General features: G+C 36.7%; 1 protein-coding gene across 1 annotated transcript in view; it reads left to right on the top strand.

Moving 5' to 3' along the window:
* The window catches only part of RPS6KA5 (ribosomal protein S6 kinase A5), a 190,738-nt gene that overhangs the window by 51,377 nt on the left and 118,926 nt on the right, over positions 1-20,435 (top strand). The window contains exon 2 of the mRNA XM_073241979.1: positions 14,402-14,473. Coding sequence (XP_073098080.1) covers positions 14,402-14,473 — 72 coding nt within the window. The remainder of the gene's footprint in view (positions 1-14,401; positions 14,474-20,435) is intronic.

Consider the following 20,435-nt stretch of genomic DNA (forward strand, 5'->3'; position numbering starts at 1 on the left):
TTTAGTGTTTAAGAAACTTAAAAGATTAAAAGCAGCAGTAGTGCATGTAGTTTAGGCTTACAGCCTACTCAAGGACTCCTGTTTCCCTCTCAGCCCCATCTATCCATAATCCTGGGACCAGCAAGTAGAGGTGTGTTAGAAGGTTAGAGGGGAGAGCAAACTAGTGAGTGAACACCAGGTCCTAGGAGAGCCTCTGAATCCACTTAGTTACCTGCTCCATGTGGTTAAGGGTAAAGTGAAGAGGATGGTCATTCCCCTGGAGGCCAGGCCACATGTTTGAAGCAAAGAATGGCCCTTGTGTGGAGACTGTTCTTTTAACACAGTGACTCCATCGCCTGTGCACTGTGCCCAGTCAGAATTTTGGACTCCTAAATAATTAGATGAGTAGCTTTTCTTACCTTTAGGGAGAACTAGATGGGGTTGGGTAGAGGCATGCCTGGCACAGGAAAAAGAGCTCCTGCAACCACCACAGAGTACTGTTTACTTTGACCTGTGAAGAATTCTCTCTCTCAGCACTACAGGACCATTTCTGGTACAGTGTAGCTCCAGGCAGGCAGAAGCAGGAATGCATCTGATCAACATATCATTTTAGATTTTACTAAGACATGCAATGACTCACAAATGCAGAAGATCTGTGTAATTGGCTGATATTTATTTCATCTTAAGGGTGAAATAAAATGTTAAAGTATTTTTTTAAATGTTAAAATATTTTAAGTGTTGTTGTAATAAATGTTAGTATTGTTGCTGAGAAGTTTGAGCTCCTGATCTTAGGTTATCAATTTAATTAAGAGAAATGTAGTTTATTTTTAGACTTTCATGCTCAAAGGCTTCTAATTACAATGACAAATAATGACATAAAAATGAGAACCATTTAGATACCTAGACTCACATGCCTCAATATGTGTGTTTTCATTACTCAGGATTCTGTATAGCATAATATTTACTATTTGATTTTACGTATTTTGACATAGTGAAAAAAATATATACTCCCCATGCCCCTCGGTATGACAGTTTCTTTTGATTTGCTTCCATGTGTGATAATTTACTTTGCCTAACAGATGTAATGTAAAAGAAAGAATCATATGGATATTAAGTTCAAGATCCTTAAGTTAGAAGGTTTAAAGATGGTGGCATGAGAGGAGAGACAGAGGCTTCCTCCTAAAACTGGATACAATTAGAAAATGTAGTTGGTGCAAATAATCCTGAGAGAGCAACAGGAAAGAGGACAGCGCCAGACTGCACACACCTGGAGAAAAGAGCAGACCTCACCAAACGGGGTAACGTACCAGAGCTGTGGCTCCGCGGGACCCAAGCCCCTCCCCCACCACAGCTCTCCGAAGGGAGGAAGAGAAACTGAGCAAGGACGGAGTGGAAGGCTGGGGACTGCTGAATACCTAGCTCCGGAGATCTGCGCTGGGAGCACAAACCTACATTTCATGGTGCTTTCATCATACTCTTCTGATTACGGGGTTAGAAAGCTGGGACAGGCAGAGTTCCTGGGGAGACTGGGATTCCGGCTGCTTGTGGAAAGCAGGGATCCATATCCAGCTGCTCTGGGACAAAAGCTTATATCTGTGTGCTCAGCCCACTGATTCAGGCAGTGGAGACAGGCACAGCAGCCAGGAAGCAGGAACAGCTCTTTCCTCCCCACAGGCACCAATACTGCCCCCCTATGACCCCTGACATTGCTTCAGGGGCTGAGCAGCTCCAGAATAGAGCTTCTGGACACTAGGGGGCGCCATATACAAATATGAAATGCCAAAGAAACCTGGTTCAGAGTAAAGTTATTAATACAACTCCCAAAAAAGATTTAAATGATATGGACCTCGTGACCCTTCCTGAAAGGGAGTTCAAAATAAAAATCATCAACATGCTAATGGAGGTATGGAAAGACATCCAAGAACTCAAGAATGAATTCAGATCGGAGATCCAATTGTTGAAGAGCACGATGGAGGGTATCAAAAGCAGGTTGGATACAGTGGAGGAGACAATAAATGAAATAGAAACTAGAGAAGAGGAACACAAAGAAGCTGAGGCATAGAGAGACAAAAGGATCTCTAAGAATGAAAGAACATTGAGAGAACTGTGTGACCAATCCAAACTGAACAATATTCGCATTATAGGGATACCAGAAGAAGAAGAGAGAGAGAAAGGGATAGAAAGTGTCTTTGAGGAGGAAGTTGCTGAAAACTTCCCCAGTCTGGGAAAGGACATAGTCTCTCAGGCCATGGAGATCCACAGATCTCCCAACACAAAGGGCCCAAGGAAGACAACACCAAGACACATAGTAATTAAAATGGAAAAGATCAAGGATAAGGACAGACTGTTAAAAGCAGCCAGAGAGAGAAATAAGATCACATACAAAGGAAAGCCCATCAGGCTAACATTAGACTTCTCAGCAGAAACCTTACAGGCCAGAAGGGAGTGGCATGATGTATTTAATGCCATGAAGCAGAAGGGCCTGGAACCAAGATTACTTTATCCAGCAAGATTATCATTTAAATTTGAAGGAGGGATTAAACAATTTCCAGATAAGCAAAAGCTGAGAGAGTTTACCTCCCACAAACCATCTCTGCAGTCTATTTTGGAGGGACTACTATAGATGGAAGTGTTCCTAAGGCTGAATAGCTGTTAGCAGAGGCAATAAAACCACAGTAAAGAAAGTAGAACAGCTAATTACTAAGCAAATGCAAAATTAAATTAACTATCCCCAAAGTCAATCAAGGGATAGACAAAAAGTACAGAATATAATACCTAATATATAAAGAATGGAAGAGGAAGAAAAAGGAGGAGAAACAGAAAAGAACCTTAAGATTGTGTTTGTAACAGCATACCAAGTGAGTTAAGTTAGACTCTTAGGTAGTAAGGAAATTAACCTTGAGCTTTTGCTACCCATGAATCTAAAGCCTGCAATGGCAGTAAGTATATACCTATTGATAATCACCCTAAATGTAAATGGACTGAATGCACTAATCAAAAGACATAGAGTCAGTGAATGAATAAAAAAACAAGACCCATCTATATGCTGCTTACAAGAGACTCACCTCAAACCCAAAGACATGCACAGACCAAAAGTCAAGGGATGGAAAAAGATATTTCATGCAAACAACAGGGAGTTGCTTTGCATGGTGTTGCAGGTGTTGCAATACTAGTATCAGACAAAATAGACTTCAAAAGAAAGAAAGTAACAAGAGATAAAGAAGGGCATTACATAATGATAAAGGGGTCAGTCCAACAAGAGGATATAAGCATTATAAATATATATGCACCCAATACAGGAGCACTGACATATGTGAAATAAATACTAACAGAATTAAAGGAGGAAATAGAATGCAATGCATTTGTTCTAGGAGACTTCAACACACCACTCACCCGAAAGGACAGACCAACCAGACAGAAAATAAGTAAGGACACAGAGGCACTGAACAATGTACTAGAACAGATGGAACTAATAGACATCTACAGAACTCTACACCCCAAAGCAGCAGGATACACATTCTTCTCAAGTGCACATGGAAAATTTTCAAGAATGGACCCCATACTAGGTCACAAAAAGAGCCTCAGTAAATTTAAAAAGATTGAAATTCTACTAACCAACTTTTCAGACCACAAAGGTATAAAACTAGAACTAAATTGTACAAAGAAAGCAAAAAGGCCTGAACACATGGAGGCTTAACAACATGCTTCTAAATAATCAATGGATCAACGACCAAATTAAAATAGAGATCAAGCAATATATGGAAACAAATGACAACAACAACACAAAGCCCCAACTTCTGTGGGATGCAGCAAAAGCAGTCTTAAGAGGAAAGTATATAGCAATCCAGGCATATTTAAAGAAGGAAGAACAAACCCAAATGAATAGTCTAATGTCACAATTATCGAAATTGGAAAAAGAAGAACAAATGAGGCCGGATGTCAGCAGAAGGAGGGACATAATAAAGATCAGAGAAGAAATAAATAAAATTGAGAAGAATAAAACAATAGAAAAAATCAATGAAACCAAGAGCTGGTTCTTTGAGAAAATAAACAAAATAGATAAGCCTCTAGCCAGACTTATTAAGAGAAAAAGAGGATCAACACACATCAACAGAATGAGAAATGAGACAGGAAACATCATGACACACCCCACAGAAATACAAAGAATTATTAGAGACTACTATGAAAACCTTTATGCTAACAAGCTGGAAAACCTAGAAGAAATGGACAACTTCCTAGAAAAATACAACCTTCCAAGACTGACCAAGGAAGAAACACAAAATTTAAACAAACCAATTATCAGCAAAGAAATTGAAGTGGTAATTAAAAAACTACCCAAGAACAAAACCTCCGAGCCAGATGGATTTACCTCGGAATTTTATCAGACATACAGAGGAGACATAATAACCATTCTCCTTACAGTTTTCCAAAAAATAGAAGAAGGAATACTCCCAAACTCATTCTACGAAGCCAACATCACCCTAATACCAAAACCAGGCAAAGACCCCACCAAAAAAGAAAACTACAGACCAATATCCCTGATGAACGTAGATGCAAAAATACTCAACAAAATATTTGCAAACCGAATTCAAAAATACATACACCATGACCAAGTGGGATTCATACCAGGGATGCAAGGATGGTACAACATTCAAAAATCTATCAACATCACCCACCACATCAACAAAAAGGACAAAAACCACATGATCATCTCTATAGATGCTGGAAAAGCATTCAACAAAACTCAACATCCATTCATGATAAAAACTCTCAACAAAATGGGCATAGAGGGCAAGTACCTCAACATAATAAAGGCCATATATCATAAACCCACAGCTAACATCATACTGAACAGCGAGAGGCTGAAAGCTTTTCGTCTGAGATCTGGAACAAGACAGGGATGCCCACTCTCCCCACAGTTATTCAACATAGTACTGGAGGTCCTAGCCATGGCAATTAGACAAAACAAAGAAATACAAGGAATCCACATTGGTAAAGAAGAAGTCAAACTGTCGCTATTTGCAGATAACATGATATTGTACATAAAAAACCCTGAAGACTCCACTGCAAAACTACTAGAACTAATATCGGAATTCAGCAAAGTTGCAGGATACAAGATTAACACACAGAAATCTGTGGCTTTCCTATACACTAATAATGAACTAATAGAAAGAGAAATCAGGAAAACAATTCCATTCACAATAGGATCAAAAAGAATAAAATACCTAGGAATAAACCTAACCAAGGAAGTGAAAGACCTATACCCTGAAAACTACAAGACACTCTTAAGAGAAATTAAAGAGGACACTAACAAATGGAAACTCATCCCATGCTCCTGGCTAGGAAGATTTAATATCATCAAAATGGCCATCCTGCCCAAAGCATTATACAGATTCGATGCAATCCCTGTCAAATTACCAACAGCATTCTTCAATGAACTGGAACAAATAGTTCAAAAATTTATACGGAAACACCAAAGACCCCGAATAGCCAACGCAATCCTGAGAAGGAAGAATAAAGTGGGGGGGTCTCGCTCCCCAACTTCAAGCTGTACTACAAAGCCACAGTAATCAAGACAATTTGGTACTGGCACAAGAACAGAGCCACAGACCAGTGGAACAGAATAGGGACTACAGACATTAACCCAAACATATATGGCCAATTAATATACAATAAAGGAGCCATGGACATACAATGGGGAAATGACAGTCTCTTCAACAGATGTTGCTGGCAAAACTGGACAGCTACATGTAAGAGAATGAAACTGGATCACTGTCTAACCCCATACACAAAAGTAACCTCCAAATGGATCAAAGACCTGAATGTAAGTCATGAAACCATAAAACTCTTAGAAAAAGACGTAGGCAAAAATTTCATGGACATAAACATGAGTGACTTCTTCATGAACGTATCTCCCCAGGCAAGGGAAACCAAGGCAAAAATGAACAAGTGGGACTATATCAAGCTGAAAAGCTTCTGTGCAAGAAAGGATACCATCAATAGAACAAAAAGGTATCCTACAGTATGGGAGAATATATTCATAAATGACAGATCTGATAAAGGATTGACATCCAAAATATATAAAGAGCTCACACATCTCAACGAACAAAAAGCAAATAATCCAATTAAAAAATGGGCAGAGGAGCTGAATAGACAGTTCTCTAAAGAAGAAATCCAGATGGCCAACAGGCACATGAAAAGATGCTCCACATCGCTCGTCATCAGAGAAATGCAAATTAAAATCACAATGAGATATCACCTTACAACAGTAAGGATCGCCATTACTGAAAAGACAACAACAAATGTGGGCGAGGTTGTGGAGAAAGGGGAACCCTCCTACACTGCTGGTGGGAATGTAAACTAGTTCAACCATTGTGGAAAGCAGTATGGAGGTTCCTCAGAATGCTCAAAATAGAAATACCATTTGACCCAGGAATTCCACTTCTAGGAATTTACCAAAAGAATGCAGCACTCCAGTTTGAAAAAGACAGATGCGCCCCTATATTTATCGCTGCACTATTTACAGTAGCCAAGATATGGAAGCAACCTAAATGTCCATCAGTAGATGAATGGGTAAAGATGATGTGGTACATATACGCAATGGAATATTACTCAGCCATAAGAAAAAAACAGATCCTACCATTTGCAACAACGTGAATGGAGCTAGAGGGTATTATGCTCAGTGAAATAAGCCAGGTGGAGAAAGACAAGTACCAAATGATTTCACTCATATGTGGAGTATAAGAACAAAGGAAAACTGAAGGAATAAAACAGTAGCAGAATCACAGAACCCAAGAATGGACTAATAGTTACCAAGGGGAAAGGGACTGGGGATGATGGGTGGGAAGGGAGGGATAAGGGCAGGGAAAAAGAAAGGGGACCTTACGATTAGCATGCATAGGGGGGGGGGGCACGGGAGGGCTGTGCAACACAGAGAAGACAAGTAGTGATTTTACAGCATCTTACTACGCAGATGGACAGTGACTGTGAAGGGGTGTGGGGGGGGACTTCGTGAAGTGGGGAGCCTAGTAAACATAATGTTCTTCATGTAATTGTAGATTAATGATGCCAAAATAAAAAATAAATAATTAAATAATTTAAAAAAATAAACATTCAGGTGCCATTATACAATGATTAGAATGGCCAAAACACAGAGTGCTGAGAACACCAAATGCTCCAGAACATGTGGGGCAATAGGAAATCTCATGCATTGTTTTTGGGAACTCAGAATGGTACAGCCACTTTAGAGTCAGTTTGGCATTTTCTTAAAAAATTAAACGTACTCATTATAACTCAGCATTTGTGCTCCTTGACGTTTACCCAAAGAAGTTGAAGATTTATGTCCACACAGAAACCTGCTCATGGTTGTTTATAGCAGCTTTTTTCATCATTGTTAAAACCTGGAAGCAACCATAATGTCTTTAAGTAGGCAAATAAATTAATAAATTGTGTTACATCCAAACAGTAGACTGTTATTTAGCACTAAAAAGAAATGAGCTATCAAGCCATGAAAAGACATGGAGGAAACTTAACTGCATTTTGCTAACCAGTAAGCCAATCTGAAAAAGATATATACAATATTACATTCTAGAAGAGGCAAAACTATGGAGAAAGTAAAAAAATTAGTGGTTGCCAAAGGTTGGGGGTAGGGAAGGAGGAATAGGTGGAGCACAAAGGATTTTTAGGACAGTGAAGCTACTCTGTATGATACTAAATACCACAATGAGAGATACATTTGCCCAAACCCATACAATGTACAGCATGATGAATGAATCCTAATGTAAACTATGGACTTTGGGTAATAATGGTATGTCAGTGTAGGTTCATCAGTTGTAACAAATGTACCACTATGGTGGGGGATGTTGATAATGAAGGCGGCTATTCATGAGTGGAGGCTGAGGGTGTATCTCTGTTGTGTTGCTGTGACCCTAGCTCTGCTCTACAAATAGAGTCCATAAACAAACACAGTTAGATACCACTTCACACTCACTAGAGTGATTAAAATTAAAAAATTTGATATCACCATGTCTTCAAGAGGATGTATCGCAAATGGTCTTCTCATGTATTATTGGTGTGAATGCAAAATACCACATCCACTTTAATAAAATAGTATGGTAATATCTTATAAAGGTAGATGTGGATGTAACATATATGCAGGTCTCACTTCTAGGTATTTACCCAAGAGAAATGAAACTATATGTCTACAGAAATACTTCTTCGTGGCCCCAAACTGCACGCAACATAAATCTGATCAACATATGCCTACAACTAGTGAATGGAAAAGCAAACTGTGGTATATCAGTATTACAGAATACTACTCTGTAATAAAAACGAATGAAGTAGTAACATACACACACACACACACACACACACACACACACACACACACCTGGATGAAAATAAAAAATATTAGGCTAATTGAATGAAGTTGAATGCAAAGAAACTATGCACTGTATGATTCCATTTATATGAAATTCTAGAAAAGTTAAAACTATAATGACTGGAGTTAAATCATTCATTGCCTACACCAGTTCCCAGGTCAGGGAGGTGACTGGCTTCAAAAGGACATCCTGAAATTTTGCAAGACAATAGTACTGTTTTATATCTTGATTGTAGTGGAGGTTTCATAACTGTACATAATTACCAAAATTTATCAAACTAAGTGAGTGAGTGTTATTGTATATAAATTACATCTCAATAAAACTAAAAATCGGTTAAAAATTATAGATTTTTGGTACTCAAATATCTTCAGTTAATTTTCCCCTTGAGCAAAAATTGACCCATGAACTTTTTGCTTCTATTTCTCAGCACTTCAAAAACAAAATAATGAGAAAAGAAAATCAAGGTTAAATGGTAAATAATATTTTTGTTTCAACACCAGAGAAATTATAATTAATTTCATAAATAAATAATTTATGAATTAAGGACAAAATGAAGTCAAGGAGTATGTTATGACAAACTTGATCTTTGGTACCTTATCCCTAAATGAAGCCTTGCCCTTGGTGAGCTGCACTGGACGACATGGACCTGCCCAAGTTTTATTGGTGCGTTATGCCGTAAGTGGATAGCCTCTAAGCTTGTTCTCTGTAATCTCACCATTCTTAAGCAACAAAATGCCAGGAAAGATAAACTTGAGGTGCAAAAGAGTCGGTTTTTATAAGCCCAGGACTAACCTCTTTTCAAGCCTAGGATTCTTGGGTTTTCCCATGACCTGGGGCTGGAGGTATGAAGGAGGAAGAACCTCTCCCAACTCTGCCTTACCTCACCAGCAACCTGGGAACAGTCTTGATAGAAAAGCAATACAAAGAGTAAATAGATTTGCAACAGCTAAGCCAAAGAAAGGAGAACCCAAAGAGATTATACCTTGAAGAAACTAGAGCTAACTAACTTCCTTATCACCTGGAAACCTTCACCACCACCCCACCCCAAAGTACTGAAGACATCAGTTCCCTTTATCTTGAGCTCTGTCAATTCTTTGTACCCCAGGATAGGAGGTTGGGGAAACCTTGAGCTCCGCTTGCAGGCAGAGTGTTCATTTATGTCAGAAACCAAATAATAGAAGTAGTAGATAATGAACAAAAACTGCCCTTCACAGATCTTCTGAAAGACCTTTGTGAGTAACCAGGGTTTCCTGGACGGTATGCTCTCAGAACAAAGTGAAATTAATCTGTGACCTCTTTTATTTCCTATGAAGCAGTTCTGCTAGCTAGTTACCAAAGTGGTTGTGTATCAGAAAATAGTTCTTATCTTCCTAGTCTCACTACAAATACAGATAAGGGAGAAATGAAGTGTATGGACAATGCTTACGGAAAGCTGGGCATTTACATATCTCACAGTAAAGGATGACTCCTAAATCATGAGAATCAGGAATAATAATTTTTAACATTTCAACATATGGCTCCTTAATAATATCTTATACTTTTTTATTTTTGCATAATAAAATAACAAAATTTAACATTCAGTTAGAGCCAAATCATTATTTCAAACCTGATGGTATCCTGTGAGTTTGGTTTAACATAATCTGCTTGACATACTATAGGAGGGTATGGTACTGTTTTCACTGTAAGGTACTAGCAATGTTTTTGGTATTCATTTTAGATCTTGATGTCATTGTGAACCCCAGGCATGGACCATGCACACTGATTTGTTCCCACTATAAAATTAGGCATTAATAGTCAAACTCCTAGAAACAAAGTAGAAGGTGGGTCCAGAAGCTGGGGGGAGGGGAAAAAGAGGAGCTGTTCAATGATACAGAGTTTGTTTTGCAACAATGTACATATAGTGTTTTATACACTTAAAAATGGTTAAGATGGTAAATTTTGTTATTTTTTTACCACAATTTAAAAAAATTTAGTTAAACTTTGAAGAGATACTAAAATTACTTATCCCCCTGAAACTTTATTCTAGAAGTTCTTAGTTGGGTCTAATTTTCTTAAAGTTGTAGTCCCAAAAGCATTATTTATTTACAAACACTTACAATAATGCAACTGGTACACAGCAAGTATTGTATAAATTTAGCTCATTTAATCCTCATCACAACCCTATGAGTAGGTGTTATTTTATTTTCTATTTTAATGGACATTTTCAAATATACAGAGAATTTGGAAGAGCTGTATCTTGAACACCCTTACTTTCACACTCTAGATTCTATAATTAACATTTTGTTGTATTTACTTTATGTCACATCTGTATTATACCTATATTCGTCCATTAATCCATCTTATTTTTTATGCATTTCAAAGTAAATTGCAGATATCAGTACACTTTGAGGGAAGGTATTTTTATTATCCTTATTTTATAGCAAAGGGACCTGAGACAAAGAGGAGTAATTTGTTCAAGATTTCACAGCTTTTAAGTGATAGAGCTAAGATTTGGACCAAGCCTGCCTTAATCACATCTACAGAATACTGTTTTACATAATTAATTGGCATTGCTATAAAAAATAATTTTATGGTCCTATAAATTTGACAAATGCAGTATCTCAGTCTTGAAGATTCACATGCATTTTTTTGTTGAAATATCATTGATATACAACCTTATATTGGTTTCAAGTATACAACACAGTGATTCAACAGTTACCCATGTTAATAACTCCTCAACCTACTAATGCAGTTACGATCTGCTAACATAGAAAGATGTTACAGAGTCATCGGCTATCTTCTCCATGTTGTACTACCATTCCTGTGCCCAACTTATATTATGATTGAGAAATTTTGGACTCACATGCATATTTGCATGGTGCAGAACCTGTGATGTTCAGCAGTAAGAAACTCATTTAACTTTGTTTAAGTCAACCATTTTCAACTTTGTTTGACTTGAAAGCACATTTCCCCCAAACATAACACCTATTAATACCTCATAGGAGAGGACCAGGATTTAATAGACTTTAAAAATGCTCATCTATATGATATCGTAATTTTGTTTATTTAAGACAATATATTTCTGAAGTTTATATTTTTAAACATAGTCCTAGAATTTTAAGTTGACAGAGATATTAAGAGTTTATTGGGACCAATGCTTTCATTTCAGAGATAAGGGAGCAGAGACAGAGTGACTGATGCAGGCAAAATCATGTGCAGGTATATAGTGGCAGAAATGGGAGTAGAATCCAGGCTAAAACCTGGGATGGTGTTTAGTAAACAGTAAATATTTGTTGAATATGTGAATCATCTTTTAAATCTGTCCAGTTTTCTTTCTACTACGTATCAAGCTATTTTTAGAATTTGTGTTTATTTTCAGATCATATTGGCAAGTAGAGAGTCTATGAACATTTTTTAAAATTTTGGTATCATTAATCTACAATTATAGAAAGAACATTATATTTACTAGGTTCCCCCCTTCACCAAGTCCCCCCACATACCCCTTCACAGTCACTGTCCATCTGCGTAGTAAGATGCTGTAAAATCACTACTTGTCTTCTCTGTGTTGCACAGCCCTCCCGTGCCCCCCCCCCCCACTATGCATGCTAATCGTAAGGTCCCCTTTCTTTTTCCCTGCCCTTATCCCTCCCTTCCTACCCATCCCCCAGTCCCTTTCCCTTTGGTAACTATTAGTCCATTCTTGGGTTCTGTGATTCTGCTACTGTTTTATTCCTTCAGTTTTCCTTTGTTCTTATACTCCACATATGAGTGAAATCATTTGGTACTTGTCTTTCTCCACCTGGCTTATTTCACTGAGCATAATACTCTCTAGCTCCATTCACGTTGTTGCAAATGGTAGGATCTGTTTTTTTCTTATGGCTGAGTTATATTCCATTGTGTATATGTACCACATCATCTTTACCCATTCATCTACTGATGGACATTTAGGTTGCTTCCATATCTTGGCTATTGTAAATAGTGCAGCGATAAATATAGGGGTGCATCTGTCTTTTTCAAACTGGAGTGCTGCATTCTTTTGGTAAATCCCTAGAAGTGGAATTCCTGGGTCAAATGGTATTTCTATTTTGAGCATTCTGAGGAACCTCCATACTGCTTTCCACAATGGTTGAACTAGTTTACATTCCCACCAGCAGTGTAGAAGGGTTGCCCTTTCTCCACAGCCTCGCCAACATTTGTTGTTGTTTGTCTTTTCGATGATGGCGATCCTTACTGGTGTGAGGTGATATCTCATTGTGGCTTTAATTTGCATTTCTATGATGATTAGCGATGTGGAGCATCTTTTCATGTGCCTGTTGGCCATCTGGATTTCTTCTTTAGAGAACTGTCTATTCAGCTCCTCTGCCCATTTTTTAAATTGGATTATTTGCTTTTTGTTTGTTGAGGTGTGTGAGCTCTTTATATATTTTGGATGTCAATCCTTTATTGGATCTGTCATTTATGAATATATTCTCCCATACTGTAGGATGCCTTTTTGTTCTATTGATGGTGTCCTTTCCTGTACAGAAGCTTTTCAGCTTGATATAGTCCCACTTGTTCATTTTTGCCTTGGTTTCCCTTGCCCGGGGAGATACGTTCATGAAGAAGTCACTCATGTTTATGTCCATGAAATTTTTGCCTACGTCTTTTTCTAAGAGTTTTATGGTTTCATGACTTACATTCAGGTCTTTGATCCATTTGGAGTTTACTTTTGTGTATGGGGTTAGACAGTGATCCAGTTTCATTCTCTTACATGTAGCTGTCCAGTTTTGCCAGCAACATCTGTTGAAGAGACTGTCATTTCCCCATTGTATGTCCATGGCTCCTTTATTGTATATTAATTGGCCATATATGTTTGGGTTAATGTCTGGAGTCTCTATTCTGTTCCACTGGTCTGTGGCTCTGTTCTTGTGCCAGTACCAAATTGTCTTGATTACTGTGGCTTTGTAGTACAGCTTGAAGTTGGGCAGCGAGATCCACCCCACTTTATTCTTCCTTCTCAGGATTGCGTTGACTATTCGGGGTCTTTGGTGTTTCCGTATGAATTTTTGAACTATTTGTTCCAGTTCATTGAAGAATGCTGTTGGTAATTTGATAGGGATTGCATTGAATCTGTATATTGCTTTGGGCAGGATGGCCATTTTGACAATATTAATTCTTCCTAGCCAGGAGCATGGGATGAGTTTTCATTTGTTAGTGACCTCTTTAATTTCTCTTAAGTGTCTTGTAGTTTTCAGGGTATAGGTCTTTCACTTCCTTGGTTAGGTTTATTCCTAGGTATTTTATTCTTTTTGATGCTATTGTGAATGGAATTGTTTTCCTGATTTCTCTTTCTATTAGTTCAATGTTAGTGTATAGGAAAGCCACAGATTTCTGTGTGTTAATTTTGTATCCTTCAACTTTGCTGAATTCCGATATTAGTTCTAGTAGTTTTGCAGTGGAGTCTTCAGGGTTTTTTATGTACAATATCATGTTATCTGCAAATAGTGACAGTTTGACTTCTTCTTTACCAATGTGGATTCCTTGTATTTCTTTGTTTTGTCTAATTGCCATGGCTAGGACCTCCAGTACTATGTTGAATAACTGTGGGGAGAGTGGGCATCCCTGTCTTGTTCCAGATCTCAGAGGAAAAGCTTTCAGCCTCTCGCTGTTCAGTATGATGTTAGCTGTGGGTTTATGATATATGGCCTTTATTATGTTGAGGTACTTGCCCTCTATGCCCATTTTGTTGAGAGTTTTTATCATGAATGGATGTTGAATTTTGTCGAATGCTTTTTCAGTATCTATGGAGATGATCATGTGGTTTTTGTGAACATTTTGTTTTTATGTAACCTTTGGTACAAATGATATATAGTTACTGAATTCTTAAAAAAAAGTTTTTATGGTATAACATATAGAAAATTACATAAAACATAGCTGTACAGTTTAACAAATAACTATAATGTGAACCCTGGCTTAATCATCCAAGTCAAGTAATAAAACATTGCTTGTACCTCAGAAGCTCCTGTGGGCCCCTTCTATTACTGATCCCCTCAAATAATTTCTTTTTCCTCTTTCTTTTTTAGCTAATTTAACAGGACATGCAGAGAAGGTGGGAATTGAAAATTTTGAGCTTCTGAAGGTCCTAGGAACTGGAGGTAAGTCTTAGTTTTTTTTTTTAAGGTTAAAAAAGTTCTTGGTATTCTTATAACAAAGCACTGATAATCCCCAATACAGAAATCAGCTCAAATTTAAAAAGCATAAAGTATCCAGTAGGAGAACTATCAAAGAACATGAACAAACAGGTCATAGAAGAAATACAAAAGACAAAATTTGAAAGAATTGGCAAGGATTTAAGAAAACCAATTTTTTTACCCTGCTCTTGGGAATGTAAATAAGTTCAGTCTTTACACAGCACACAATATTTAAAAAATCACTAACATTTATAGAAAGCTTGTTACTTGCCATGTATTCTGTGAAATACTTTATACTGATTGGCTCATTTATTCCTCACTCAATTTTATTGATATTTAGTGCTTATTCTTTTTAATAATGAAAAACTCAAGACCCTTCAGAAATCTGTGACTTTGGTTAAATGCAACATGGATCTGTATGTTCTTATTTATATTCATTCATATGTGTGTATATATATATATATATATATATATACAATCTGTATAATGAGATTGAAATTATCTGATCACTAACATTTTTGAAAGCTCTCCATAATGTACTAAGTCTAAAAAAAGGCTACAGGAGAGAATGTACAATATACCACTTCCATAATAAAAAAAAAATGGTATCAATGTGTCTACATGTATATATGTATATAGAAAAATCTCTGGGATATACACAAAAATGATAGCAGTGGTTGTCCCTGGGAAATACAGTTTTAGGTGATCTTGATTTTATTCTTTTCTCTGCCTTCTGAATTTTTACTACTCCTGTTCTTGCTGCTCAAGAGTCAGGGCCTCATGGGTGTGCCACCTGTGAAGTCCAGAGATCCCTGCCTTCAGAGGAGCCCACATTTGGTTCAGTGCTCTGCTTTCACTGTTCTGAAATCTAAATAATTCATAAACAGGGCACCTCATGTTCATTTTGCACTTGGTCCTGTCAGTTACCTAGCTGTTCCTTTCAGGAGTGTTCCTGGAATGTGCTGCTATGCAGTCACCACTGATGTGAGATCTTGCTACTCTCATTTTCCTTCCATGACGTACAAGTGAAAAAGAGGATATTAATTTTTTTTCCATCTTCATCAGACCTGTTGTCTCTTTCCCTGGAAGAAGAGAGAGCCCCTTAAAGGGTAGACCATTCTTTTTCTCCACTGAAGTTTAGTATCATATTCTCAGGTGCCTGTGTACCTTCCTAGATTCCCAGTCCCTGACAAGATGGATTGCCTCTGAGCTTTTAAGGGTATTTACCCATACTTTCCAAATTACTTTCTTCTGGGCTTCCACAGTCAGTCCTAGCCACTGCTCTACATGTATGTTTAAGTTCATATATATAATTTGTCTTTACATCACTTGGTAATGAGCCTTCATGCGTAGTGCTTTGCTATACAAGGTCTTCATCATTTCCTGTAGTAGTTTAACATATTGTATAGAGTTGAACTTCATAGCCACCAGTGAATAGGACTTAGAGTTTATTTTTACCAACTAAGCATTTTATTGTCAGGAAGAATATATATAGACTGATTGTCAACTGGAAAATGTTCTTGTGCATTCTGTCCTTCAGATAATTTGTAAAGATGTATTTTTCCCCCTGAAACTAGCCCCATCCCACCCTATCACATCCTTTTTCATACTAAAATTTAAATGTTGTTACCTTTTATGCTTTTTAGCAAAAGCAAAAACTTAGTAAAAACATTAGTACAATTAATTAAACTACTTCATTTTTACTTTTGCTTTTGATTAACCCAATTGTTACTGATTTTGTTTAAAAAATAAATTTGTAGCTGCTCTGTTAGAAAATAAGTTATAAAAATTCAGATTAAGGTCATGTTTTTTCAGTATCAGTAGAAGACTTCTCTATAGCAGAATACACCTTGAATCTACAGATCTTCCCAAGCACTTTATTAAAATGTAGTATGTATTAATTTTTTTCACTGAATTTTATAGTATATAACGAGTCATGAAACTAATTCAGTTCCTTCATCTCTCAAATTTATATTTGGCAGTATATTCCAAATATATTAGTAGAAATAGAAAAGCAGTTTATTTTCTCTTTCTAATGACGACTTAGATATCTTAGAATATTCCTCTTATTTTTAAACTCCTAAAATGCCAGCTAAAAATACCTTTATAAAAAACTCTATTCAACTGTATAGGTCAGCTGGCAAGAATAAGGAAAATCCTTAGTATCAAAAAGGAAAACAGGAGCAGAATCTAAAGAAGTAAGTACGTTCCCTGAAGGCAGAGGTTATGCTGGGGAAATCTCCCAGTGAATTGTGAGCTAGTTCTCTGGATTTGCCATTTTCACACCTGGTATGAGAGAGAACATCTAAGGCTCCTAAGAGGTGATAAGAATACTGCTCAGAAAAAGACTAAATGAGAAAAAATCCAGCCTGCAAAGGGAGATGGAGAGGAAACTTTTCATTTTAGATTTGGGTGTGAAGGGAAGAAAAAATTACCAAAATCCATCCCAGAGCATTCAAAACATAAGCCAGGTATGCAATTTTGTAGTTTGAATTGGTATGCACTTGTGTGATTCCAGAGAACAAAAAACAAGTGAGAATTTGGTTTATAGTAGTACTGAGGTGGTGGTATTGTCGAGTGCCTAATAAAAGCAAATGGAAATCCTTTGGAAGAATAAACTTTCACCCAGACCTTAAAGAAGTACCAAAGAAAGTTTACAGACATGATCTTACTATCAATAATCACAAATATCCAAGAAGCAAAGAGGCACAAGTGAAAGAAGTGGAAGTAACAAACAGCAGAATGAGACCCACAGAGATGGTTGGAATTGTTAGATATGAAATATGATATACATGCTTATATGGTTTTTAAAATTAAAGATTTAATAGTAATGTTAAGGAACAAGGTACTTTACAAACTGACCAGACAGATTTGAAAAAGAACCAATAGTACTTCTAGAAGTGAAAAGTCAATTCAAACTATAAGCTTAGTTAATGATTTTCTAACAGATGAGATGTAGCTAAAGAGAGAATTAACAGTTTGGGAGATGGATTTCAGGGAAATATGCAGACTATAGAATGGAGACAAAAGAGGTGGCATATATAAAAGAGAGATTAAGAGGACAGACAGAGAAGGAATAAATTTGTCTTAATCAGAATCCCAGAAGGAGCTAAGAGAGTAAGGAGAAACACTATCTAAAGAGATAATAGCTGAGAATTTACTAGGATTGATTGAACATATTATTTGCAGATAGTGTTGGTGGGAATGTGGAGAAATGAGAACCCTCCTACACTCTTGGTGGGAAAGCCAATTGGTACAGCCACTATGTAAAGCAGTATGGAGATTCCTCAAAAAACTGAAAATAAAAGTACCATATGACCCAGTAATTCCACTTCTAGAAATTTACCTGAAGAAAACAAAATCACTGATTCAAAAAGATATATGCACCCCTGTGTTTATCGCAGCACTATTTACAATAGCCAAGTTATGGAAACAACTTAAGTGTCCATCAGTAGATGAATGGATAAAGAAGATGTGGTCCAAATACACAATAGAATATTATTCAACCATAAAAAAAGAAATCATGCCATTTGCAACAACATAGATGGAGCTAGAGGGTATTATTAGGCTAAGTGAAATAAGCCAGGTGGAAAAAGACAAATACCATGTGATTTCATTTATTTATGGAATGTAAAAGCAAAAACAAAACAAAATGAACAAAATAGCAGTAGACTCATAGACACTGAGAAGTCACTGGAAGTTACCATGGGGTAGTTGGGGTGCATTGGGAAATAAAGTTGGGAGGGTGAGGGAGAAAGAGGGCACAAAAATTCTCAATCATAATATAACTTGGTCATGAGGATGGTAAAACAGAATATAGTCAATGATTCTGGAACTTCTTTCTATGTTGACAGATAGTAACCACACTAGCTGGGGTGAGGATTTAATAATATGGGTTGCTGTTGAACCATTGTGTTGTATTCTTGAAACCAATATAAGATTATATATCAACGATACCTCAATAAAAAAGACAAAAACCACATGATGATCTCCATAGACACAGAAAAAGCATTGAAAAAAATTTGACACCAATTCATGATAATCATTCTCAACACACTAGGAACAGAAAAACACCTCCACAGCCTGATAAAGGACATCTATGGAAAACATACATCTAACATCATAAATAGGCTTGTTTATTGAAAACTGCAAAAACGTTATTGAGAAAAGAATGAGCTAAACAATGGATAGACATTCCAAGTTCCTGGGTTGGAAGACTCAGTATTTTTCATGTGGCAATTCTCCCCCAAATTGATTACATATTCAATGTAATCCCTCTCAAAATCCCAGCTGGCTTTTTTTTTGCAGAAGTTGACAAAGTGATCCTAAAATTTATATGGAAATGCAAAAGACCAAGAATAGCCAACACAATTTTGAAAAAGAAGAGCAAAATTGGAAGACTTACACTTACTGACTATAAAACTACAGTAATCAAGACATTGTATTGGTATTGATTTCCCATAAAGGCACCAATGCAATTCAATGGAAAAAGGATAGTCTTTTCAACAAATGGTCCTAGGAATATTGGGTATCAACTTGCAAAAAGGTTGATTTTGGACCCTGAACCCACATCATACACAAAAATAACTCCAAGTGGCTCATGGGGCTAAATCTAAGTGCTAACACAACAAAACTATCAGGAGAAAATCTTTGTGATCTTTGGGTTAGGCAATGAAGTTTTAGGTATAACAGCAAAAGGTCAACCCATAAAAGAAAAAAATTGATAAGCTAGACGTCATCAAAATAAAACATGTTTTTGTGATTACCAGAATTAAGGGATGAGGAAGGTGGTCAAAAGGTACAAACTTCCAATTGCAAGATAAATAAGTACTAGGGATGTAATGGGCAACATGATGACCATAGTTCCCACTGCTGTATGGTATATTTGAAAGTTGTTAAGAGAGTAAATCCTGAGTTCTCAGCACCAGAAAAAAACTTCTTTTTCTTTTCTTGTGTCTATATGAGATGATGGATGTTAACTAAATTTACTGCGGTAATTATATATAATATAAAATCATATCTCTTGACAACATATAAAGTCAAGTCATTATGCTCTACACCTTAAACTTATACAGTTCTGTTTGTCAATTATATCTCAATAAAACTGGAAAAAAGTTTTAAAAATTTTGCAGATTTAGGAAACAGATCAAATCCAAAGCAGACAAGTTTAAGGAAACTCCCACATAAATGCTTCATAGGAAAGCTCTTGAATACCAGAAAGAGAGATACCTGAAAACCAACCAGAGAAAAGACTTATTTTAAAGGAACAATGATTAGATTAGCAATTTTTTTTCCAGCATCAACCATGAAAACCATAGGAGAGTGGAAGAATGTCTACAAAATGCACAGAGATAATAACTGTCAGTTAGAATTGTATACCCAGCAAAACTTTTTTCCAGAGGAGAGAGCAAAATAGACATTTTCAGACATGTAAAGCTGAGTGTGTTTTCCACTAATAGGTCCTCACTAAAACAGTTTCTAAAAGATGTATTTGTCGGGAGAAGCAAAGTGAAATCAGGAGATTTTCTAAAATGCGAAAAGGATTGATTGGTGAGCATAGAAAATCGAAACAATATGGTCAGTGTAAAACCATAGTTGTAATGTTGAAATTGAGAGGTTAACAAAAGAAAACTGAAATATTGGGACAAATATCATATAGTTTGAGAAGTGATGGGAGTTAGTGTTCAGAAGTAGGTTCCTCAAACTTTAACATGCACAGGAATCTTGATATCTATAAATTTCCAAAATGACTGAATAAAGAATAGAAAGCCAGAACAGTCATGTAACGAAGAAATTGGTAAGTAAAAATCCTCTGACTAGGAAAACGCTTGATACAGTTTTCAGAAAAAGTTCTGCCAAACTTTCAAGTCATAGATAATTCTAATCTTCACAAACTCTGAGAACAAAAAAAGTGGAATTATTTCCT

The sequence above is a fragment of the Manis javanica genome, chromosome 8, assembly GCF_040802235.1.
Source record: "Manis javanica isolate MJ-LG chromosome 8, MJ_LKY, whole genome shotgun sequence".
Classification (NCBI taxonomy): Eukaryota; Metazoa; Chordata; class Mammalia; order Pholidota; family Manidae; genus Manis; species Manis javanica.